The sequence below is a fragment of the Limanda limanda genome, chromosome 12 (assembly GCF_963576545.1).
Source record: "Limanda limanda chromosome 12, fLimLim1.1, whole genome shotgun sequence".
Classification (NCBI taxonomy): domain Eukaryota; kingdom Metazoa; phylum Chordata; class Actinopteri; order Pleuronectiformes; family Pleuronectidae; genus Limanda; species Limanda limanda.
Genome location: NC_083647.1, coordinates 17,696,912 through 17,706,556, shown reverse-complemented (window position 1 = coordinate 17,706,556; position 9,645 = coordinate 17,696,912). Strand labels below are relative to the sequence as shown.

General features: G+C 41.8%; 1 protein-coding gene across 1 annotated transcript; it reads left to right on the top strand.

The window, feature by feature from the left end:
- The first annotated feature begins 305 nt into the window (after nucleotides 1-305).
- LOC133014946 (ensconsin-like) lies at nucleotides 306-7,676 on the top strand. The gene is made up of 14 exons (XM_061082159.1): nucleotides 306-432; nucleotides 1,740-1,814; nucleotides 1,900-2,063; nucleotides 2,154-2,253; nucleotides 2,410-2,526; nucleotides 3,140-3,294; nucleotides 3,889-4,034; nucleotides 4,128-4,357; nucleotides 4,441-4,618; nucleotides 4,705-4,873; nucleotides 5,049-5,153; nucleotides 5,974-6,024; nucleotides 6,172-6,400; nucleotides 7,555-7,676. Exons 1-14 carry the CDS (start codon nucleotides 306-308, stop codon nucleotides 7,674-7,676), a joined length of 1,968 nt encoding a protein of 655 aa, XP_060938142.1.
- The last annotated feature ends 1,969 nt before the right edge of the window (nucleotides 7,677-9,645 follow it).

Sequence of the window (9,645 nt, the reverse complement as noted above, 5' to 3'; positions counted from 1 at the left end):
AGGAGACTGGTGTGACTTTCCTTTTGTGGACATATCTTTGAATTATCTCCAGCTCACTGAAAAGAGGTTAAACCGGTGGTTTGGTGCTGTGGCTTTTTCACTGTACTGGTTTGTGAGGCACAGATGGACAAGCAGCTGATGCAGGAGGCAGCTCCCTGCACAGCTCACTCTGCAAGCGAGAACCCGAAGGCATCTTGAAATAGAAATTCAAAAGAAGAAGGAGGAGGAAGAGCAGGAGCAGGAGGAAAAGGAGGAGGAGGAGGAGAGAGGCAGAGGCAGGGGGTGTTTTGAGTGCGAGCACTGGTATGCCAGGCTCAATACCTAGCATGGCTGTGCAGAAGAAACAGAGTGGCATCCCTCCATCGCAGGGACCACTGTCTACACGTACCATCGAGAACCAGGGGAAGGGGAACGGTCTTGAGAGAACAGGAGGTGAGTAGATTTTGCTGTTATTTGATGATGATTTTTCTAAAAGTAGCTGATCTAAAGAAGCATTTCCTCGAAACCAAGTCACAATAGATGACTGACACAGGATTATTTTATCATATCGATGACGCACGGGTAGAATAACAGATTCCCTCTGAGACGTGTTTGTGATGCAAGGCTTTAAAAAAAACCGTGGAAACCGGGGGGCATCTTTGGACACAGATTATGTAAAACATACAGGATCCTGATATTGTTTACACGACAGGACCCTCCACCTGTACTTCATGTACTCCTGAAGGTGTCTATGTCTTGACCTTAGCTCGTCTGAGTCATCCTCCCGAGGACCGGTCAGGTGCTTGCATGTTCTCTATGCCTTTTATACACAGCCTGTCAATAGAGGCTCTTTTATCTGTATCAGACCCCAAGGCCAAACAACTCCCTAACAACCACTGTTTGAGACAGATGCATCATGGTTGGTTTTTGGTTTATGTACGCAGCAGCTGCGTCTCAGCATTTGTTGTACGAATGGTGCGTTCAGGTGCAGAATGCTGTGTGTCGTCACAGGTAGGAGAAAATCCCCGAATTGTTGTATGACGAATTATGTTAAATGAATCAAAAATAGAGGCAGAGTACAATCGAGTGTCAGGGCAATATCGAAGAAAGGCAATTCACAGATTTCAAGAGAAAAGTCATATTATGGAAATAAATTTGTAGTTTATGAAATCCTTTGTCTATCAGGCAGATGTTGCCGACGACATCCTCACAGTCGACCACTAACAAACATTTCCTCCTGCACTAAAGAGACGATTTCCTCCACATCTGTGTGGTTCCTTCCTCAGAATAGATACAGTTTCTTGCACAGTCTTTTCTGATCCTGAGTCCTGATACTTATGATAATGTGCTGCTAATGAGTCAAAGCTTCATTACTTGTGAAACCTACTCTCTTCTCAAGACCAACTTAGCAAGACGTGATGTTTCTCCTCTAAAATGACACATAGCCTCAAATTATTACTTCATTCTCATCACAACACTATTTTCAAAATCTCTTTGCTGGTATTGTTGTCACTGAATAACATGCACATTTTTTTCATTGCTTACAGAGAATGGCTCTTATATCAGACAAAATCCACCGCCAAAGAAAACAGCTTCTTCTGTCAATAAGTCCCCACAAATCCTCAACGCCTTTTCTCCACGGGCCGCTGCAGGTTTGATACCTCTCTCTGTTAACCTGAGGTCCAACTGACTCTGTTCATCAGACAGATGTCACATAATTATGAATCATTAACTGCAAAGTATTATTTTTGGTATTCTAGTGGCTAATGGACCCAATGTTGACGAGAGGCTGAAGGCAGCACGAGAAAGAAGAGAGGAGAAGGAGAAGTTAGTCGGTATGTGAGCTTCTAAGGTTAATACACTGTCCTCAATTTTTCTATACGATTAACACAGATAGCTGATAAATCTATATATACACAGCCTCTCGGGAGCTGAGCAGGTTGGAGCGTGAGCAGCGGGCCCAGCGATACCATCAACAGCAAGTGGAGGAGCGCAAGAAAAAGATCCTGGAGCAGAGGCACAGAGAGGACAGGAGGCGCTCTGCTGTGGAGGAGAAGCGCAAGCAGACGCTGCAGGAGGAGAAAGTGAGTGTTGAGTAAAAATCTTTGGACATTGATTTCACAGCTCTGGATTTGAGCAACAGCTAAACTGATGCTTGTTCCCCCCGAATTAAGGAGCGATATGAATCTGCAGTGCGCAAGACGCTGGAAAAGAGCCAGAGGGCCCAACACAATTCCGGTCCAAACACAAGGGGGAGGAAAATAACCAAGAATGGTGAGTCGAAGATAAATACGCTTTACTTTTATCCTCCTCCTTTTAACATTGTCTTTCTAAAATCACCTTTGTAGCATATCTTGACACAGCAATTTCTTGGCTTGCATAATCTTTTGTTTTTGCTTCATTGAAACTTTATACTGATCAATACGCTAGTTCCACGCCGCTTACCCCTGACACCATGGGAGAAGAACTTGGTCAGTCGCCTCCTTACTCCCACTTGCTCTTATCTGGCCAGGAGCAAGAGTGCTGGTTGTCAGTCAGGAGAAGAAGGTACTCTACCCCCTGCCCCCCTCCCAGATAACAGAATGTGCTCATTTGCTTTAAAGGTTCAGTGTGTAGAATTTAGTGACATCTAGTGGTGAAGTTGCATGTAGCAGCTGAATACCCCTCCCCTGCCAAACATGAAAGATAACCTTGGGTAGCCTTCAGTTGTTATAAAAACTCAAAAGCTATTTAGTTTGTCCAGTCTTGGCTACTGTAAAAAAACATGGCGGCCTCCGTAGAGAAGACCCACTCCAGATGTTAATATATAGTATAAATATAAAGGCCCCATTCTAGGGGAAAGAAAACAATTCATACAATGAAACACACTAGTGAAAACATCTCTAAGATTAATATATATTCAATTTCTGCCGTTAGATCTTTTTCACCTAAATCTTACACACTGAACCTTTAATATTATGGAAATGCAATGCCAGTGGTTTGTCGTGCATTTGTAAAACAATGCTACATCCAATGTTTTCAGGCCATTTTGTTTACTAACTCAGCTCGTTTTCCTCTCTGTTGACGCACTGCTCCACATCCCCCCCCCCCTTTCACTGTTACCACCATTTGTGCATATTTCCCCAATTTCCCATAATTATGGCACAAAACACTGGCTCAGTTGTCCATGTTTGTCGCCGTGCAGTTTCATTCCACTCCATGAACACCACCACCACCTCCTCCACTCCTCACAAACCCCAGCAACACTCTGGTTCAGTCCAACAGAGGCCATCTGCCTCCCCAAGTCCCAACAGCAGAAGCCTCCATCTGGCACAGGTAAATCCAGCACTTCCTTTGGTCTGACATATGTGTGTTGCTAAATAATTATGACGTTGTATAAGGACCATACTTAAAAATAGATTTCCAAAATAAAGTGAAAATGTTACAAGAATAAAGTCGTGATTGAAGAGAAAATCATCAATCATACATCTTTACAAGAATAAAGATGTAATTTTATAAGAGTCTACAATAAACCTTTCAGTCGACCACTACCAAACGTTTAAACATTTCAAAGTCATGATACTTATACTTATATGCCAAAATATATTGATTACGTTATTTGGCAAACCTCCATATTCCTCATTTTAAAGCAGGCAACAGACAGATCTCCTGTCCTGCTTATGTTAAATGACACATAGCCTAAAAATATGACTTTATTTTTGTAAACATACACCTTAATTCTCATGAAATTGCAACTTAATTTTTTTACGACTTTATTCTCAAAATCTAAGAATGTTTTTTCTCAATATGGCTCTGTTTAAGAATAGCATATATACGATTTATTACAATTTTTTTACTCTTTGCTTTTTCAGTCAGATGTTTGGGCTGAAACGGTAACAGTAATTCTGATCCCTTTTCTTTCTGTTTTAGGTTAAAACACCAAAACAGAAAGAGGCCATTAAGACGCCAGAGAGTAAGAAGAACTCAAGCAGGGGCTCAAACATCAGATCCGTCAACACCAGTGTGAAACCAGCACCAGTGACACAGAGCAGAAAAGCCTCACCCTCACCAGATCGGTAGGTTGAGATTGTGTGGCCGTTACCTCCACAACGTTCTGAGAGAAATGTGAATAAAGTGGGACATCTGCTCTCTTCTGCCGCGTTTTCAAGGAGTCCTCGAAGATCACTCAGCAGACATTCGACCCCGCTGCAGCTCGAGCTCCCATCGGTCCCGGAGGAGACTGTCTGTCGCTCTGCTCTCGCTCCTGGTAACTCAAGGCCTGTCAGGACATCATCCGGAGGACGGACAGAGAAGATGAGGAGTGAACCACCAGCACCAGTGACACCACGTCTGAACCTGCCCAACAAAGCTCCTACAACCGCACCAGTGAGAGATAAAAGTAAGATACAGGAAACAAATAGTGGCGTATTTGAAGTGGTATTCAAAGTGCTTCAGATATTGACGATTTTATTTCTTCTTCAGGTCCTTCCCATAGGCCTCCTGATCCATCCCCCCGGCCTCTTGAAGTTGTGAGCAGGCCCTTGGCCGGAACCACAGACCAAGAGGCCGCCTCACGTCTCCTGGCTGAAAAGAGGAGAGAGGCCAGACTACAGCGGGAGAGAGATGAGCAGGAGCGTCTGCAGAGAGAGGAGGAAGAAAGGTTAAAAAACATCCACCCTATGAGACAGAAACACTGCTGTAGCAGGGTATGGTATTGCTACAACTTACACTTTACAACATTTCCAGGCGCAGTCGTGAAGAAGCGGAGCACAGGAGGGCAGAGGAGCGAGCACAACAGCAGGCCGAAGCTCAGCGTCTAATAGAGGAGAAGAGGAGGAGGGAGGAAGAAGAGCAGAGACAAGCCGAGGAAGAGAGAGCTCAGGCCAAGAGGGAAGCCGCCCTCCTGCAGAAACAGGTGAACAGGGAAACACCTTCATCCTTTCCCCACTCAAGATTAAATTGTACAGCTCCATCCCAATGTTATTTTTTTGCAGTTGTTTTCTTCATTCTCAGGTATTTTTATTGGAAGAGTTAGTTTGTGTGTTTGCTCATCCTCACAACGTTCTGTATCTGCTCTGTGTTTTCTGCAGAGAGAGGAGGAGGAAGCCAGGGAGAGGGCGAAGGTGGAGAAGCTGAGACAAGAGCGAGAGATGCTCGCACAAAAAGAAGAGGTAGACCGTCAAGACAGAAAAAAGGTGACTAAATCAGAGTTATTACGATGCAGATAATTCTTTTTTTTTAATTTTCAAGAACAACTGACCTGGACAATACGACAGACTGCGGTACAGACACGTAGTTAAGATAAGATCCAGTAGATAAAATTAGAAGTAATGGAAATACTATTCACATTTATTCTGATTAGAATGTCAGGGTCAAACCTTTAAAGAGAAAACCCTTATTAACTGTATGTGATGCAATGTCATGACCTCTTTAACCAATTGTCTACTGGGTCTTTCCTCTTGAACAGTTTTATTTCCTCCGCCATGGAAGTATTTATTTGTTTGTTTGTTTAGTGTTTTTTATTTCAACCAAAGTTACGCAAAAACAACTACAGTTTGGGGCTGTCTGATTGAATTAAAGTGGAAGTATGCGCTATACTATGTGCCTCTTCAAGTTCTCAATGCAACTATAGAAAAGAAAATGATCATATGTGTTGCCCTGTGGCCATCCCAGAGAGAGAGAGCGTTGTGTTTTCTGGCACATGGAGCTGCTGCTTGTCTGCATAGGTCATATGTAAGTTTGCCCTTAATGTACAGGGTCTGTCTGTAGACTGAGGCTGATGTACTGATCGAGAATGAATATATTATTTTCATCATTTTAAATCAAAACACATTTAGGATTTGTTTGTTAATTCCTCTTATCAGATTACTTCTGAATATTATACATATATGTACAAAACGCTTTATTCATCAAAATCATTAACCATACCAAAAGTTCGGTTTTATTAAAGAGACTGGATGTTTTCACAAAGACTGCTATGACAGGGTTAGAATGAAAGCTGTGTTTTTTTTCCAGCGACTAGAGGAGATCATGCGGAGGACCAGAAGGACCGATTCTCCAGATACGGTCAGATTTACTGTTCACTTGATAAAAAGTACATTGCCTCTGGGTCCTCATGACGCACATCCAGCATCAACTAACAACTAACCCGCTCCACTTCTAAAAGTTACACAGCCTGTCCCTGACTATATTATTAAACCTTTTTCAACACAGAAGCCCTCACCAGTCCGGCTCTTACCAAACGCACCCAAACCAAAGGAAAACACAGAGCCTGTGCACAATGGCACCATTGAACATGTCGTCAAGTTGCCAGTGGGCACCAAGTCCGCACAGCTGGGGCTGAACAATGAGGAGGAGGGGGTACCTGTTGTGGCCTTCAAAGAACGGAGGTCTCTCCGAACGCTTACCGGCCTGGAGGAAATCCAGACCCACCAACGAGCAGGTGAGAACCAAAACAAGTGGGACCTAACAATGGGAAATAAACATCAGCAAGAGCCAGATTCTGACAACTAATGGCTCTGGACTGAGAAAAGCACTGACATCATGTCATTTTTGCTCCTTATTAGTCGTACAAATGCATGGCAGTGTCTATAGGACCAGTCAACATGGGTGGGATATGGATCAGTGAAGAACCCATAACATTTTGGTGTGGATCTGGATTTTTTGAATGTTACAAGCTGGGGCATTTAAACATTTCCGTTGATTTCTCAGAGAATAATTCAGAATGGGAAAGAAAAATCAGGCATATTTAGGGAACTAATATTTATGAGTCCGTGCAGTTTGGTGCAGATCCAAATAAAAATCCAGATCAGGATCAGAATCAGAATCAGAAGTATTTTATTGCCAAGTACGTTCACACATACAAGGAATTTGCTCTGGTAATTGGTGCAAACAATGAACATAGAACATAAAGACGCAATAAATACAGCATGCATGGAGAGCAATAAAAAATGGGAAACCAGTATATATTTACTCACTGTTTACTTCTAATTTACTAACTTTTTAATCAATATTTATACAAAGTAACATTTATTTTGAGATAAACATTTCTGAATAAAAATATATAAAAAATATAAAATATAAAAAGTGAAGTAAAAAGTGAAATGCTAAATGCAAAACAGTTAACAGTGTCATATTGCAATATGCAATGTAATGCAGTATAATATAATATGATATGATATAATGTGTTAATTTAACACATCCTAGAGGTGTGGGGGTGGAATAAAAGTCCGAGTCAGGTGGGGGTCCCGGGCCTTGTTGATAAGGCCCACTGCAGTCGGGAAGAAGCTGGTCTTGTGGCTGGAGGTTTTGGTCCTGATGGCCCGCAGCCTCCTGCCCGAGGGAAGAACCTCGAGATCTAGTGAATCTAAACGTGGTTTCATAAGGGGACTGACAGGGGCTTGGCAGAGGTGTGCACCGTAATGAGAGCCATTCATGGTTAACACGAGGAGAGAACTGGTGACATTTTGAAAAGCCAGACTCAAGGTTTCCTATGATGTGTCTCTAAGACCTGACATCAAACGTGTAAGCTGCTCTGAAACATTTTGATATCTTGCCTTTAAATGTTTTTCTCTCCCTGTTGTGTGTTGTTCAGAGGTCATCTGAGCGTCTGCCTGATGTTCAAAGACTTGGAGAAGCTGAGTGATGGGATTTCCTGCATCACAGCCAGTTCGCTGCCCCTCAGCACTTTGAACGAGCATGTAAACCTGCCTCATTGAGGTCATCAGCACTTGGTATTTGGTCACTTTTCTGCGTGTACCCAATGGCACAATTGGATTGGGCGAGTTAGGTCAGAATTTTATTTAGTGCAGCAGGTTTCTGAACTAATAAATATCTGTAAAAATTTGACGTAGACAGCGGTGATGAGAGCTTGCTGGCAAATGCAGTTAGTCTTTATGGAGAGTGTTGCCTCTGTGAAATATTAGGAATAGCCACCTTAACAATCACAACATATGTTAGCCATATGCTTTCTGCTTATTCCTGATATTTCTTGCCGTCTAAGCACTTTTCCTTCCTCGGTTTCGTCGCTGTGGAATTAGAATAGCTTGAGTCACTGTTTCTGCGCTGAGAACACAAGAGTTAGGAGTGTTATTTAAAGTTCCTTTCCTGCATTTATTCCTATCTTACCCTTCGATTTTGTGAAAATATAGCAATCACATATTTCAAAGCTGCTACAGACTTAGTCTCCAAAGACATTGCTTCAGTTTTGTGAGTGATGTTTTAGTAAATACGATGCACAAAGCGTTTATTGCACTGACAGTTGCTTTGTTTGATATCGCGCAAATCACTTTACAAAGCAAAGTTTGAGATGTAAAGGTTAAGTGAGTGAGTTTATTAAATAAAAGCATATCAAATATAAAAAAATATTTATGATCATTAGTATTTGATCACATAGTTTAAATATTGCTTATAACTATCACTTATTATCGGGTTGAGAAGTCAAGATATGCCATATTTGATCCAAGTTGATACTATGCTGCGCCTCTGTCTTTGTTTGCACGGTGACTGTAACCAACATGAAAACAAAAGTCAAAATAAAAGCACATTGAAATACCAAAGGTGAAATAAAAATGCAGTTTGTCCAACCAGCATATGGATTAAAACACGCCTTACACTTGTACAATGACCACATTTTTCAGTATTTGGTCTGAGTCAACAGAGGATTGAGACCGAGGAGGAACCAGTCTCCATCTGCAGAGGAAGAGCACAGCACACAGACAGCTTATAGCTCCAGACATACAATGAATGACCCTAAGCGATCTGTACTAAAGTTGCTAAATAAATAAATCTACAAGTACAAACATTTCTTTAAGGTTGAACGTTATGATGAGTCATTCACCCCACATGCAGCTGGTCTCATCTGACAGGGTGGGAGACAGAAGAGCCCAGAGGAGTCCTCCTGATAAACACACACTTTCCATCACTGCCTGGTAAACAATGATTGGATTCAACGTGACTTCATCAGGAGGTCATCCATCCCATGGTCTGCAGGACTGGCCCCAGTATGGCCCTGCGCCGAGCTCCAGTCTGGCAGCAAGGGGGGGACGCCAGAGTTCAGAGATCAACAAACAAACAAGAAGATAACACTTTCAGGGATAAACAACAAACAAACAAATCATTCTCACTCAGATTTTGAGAAGAGTGAACCCTTAGACTCTTTCAAATACAAAACAATAGAGGATCTCAGCTCATGTTTCACTTCTGTTCAGTTCAGCTTTTCCTCCACTAGTGAACCATCACTATAAGGAAAGGAGTATTAGAGTATAAGGAGAGTAATATTAAAGTATAAGGAAAGAGGAGTATTAAAGTAAAAGGAAAGAGGAGTATTAAAGTATAAGGAATTGAGAGTATTAAAGTATAAGGAAAGGAGAGTATTAAAGTATAAGGGAAGAGGAGTATTAAACTATAAGGAAAGGATATTATTAAACTATAAGGACAGAGGAGTATTAAAGTATAAGGAAAGAGGAGTATTAAAGTATAAGGAAAGAGGACTATTGAAGTATAAGAAAAAAGGAGTATTAAAGTTAATGAAAGGAGAGTATTAAAGTATAGGGACAGGGGAGTATTAAAGTATAAGGAAAGGTGATTATTAAAGTAAAGGGACAGAGGAGTATTAAAGTATGAGGAGTATTTGTGGTTTCAGGGAGCTGCTGCTCTGTTTACGTGGTGACGTACCTCCTGTCCTCC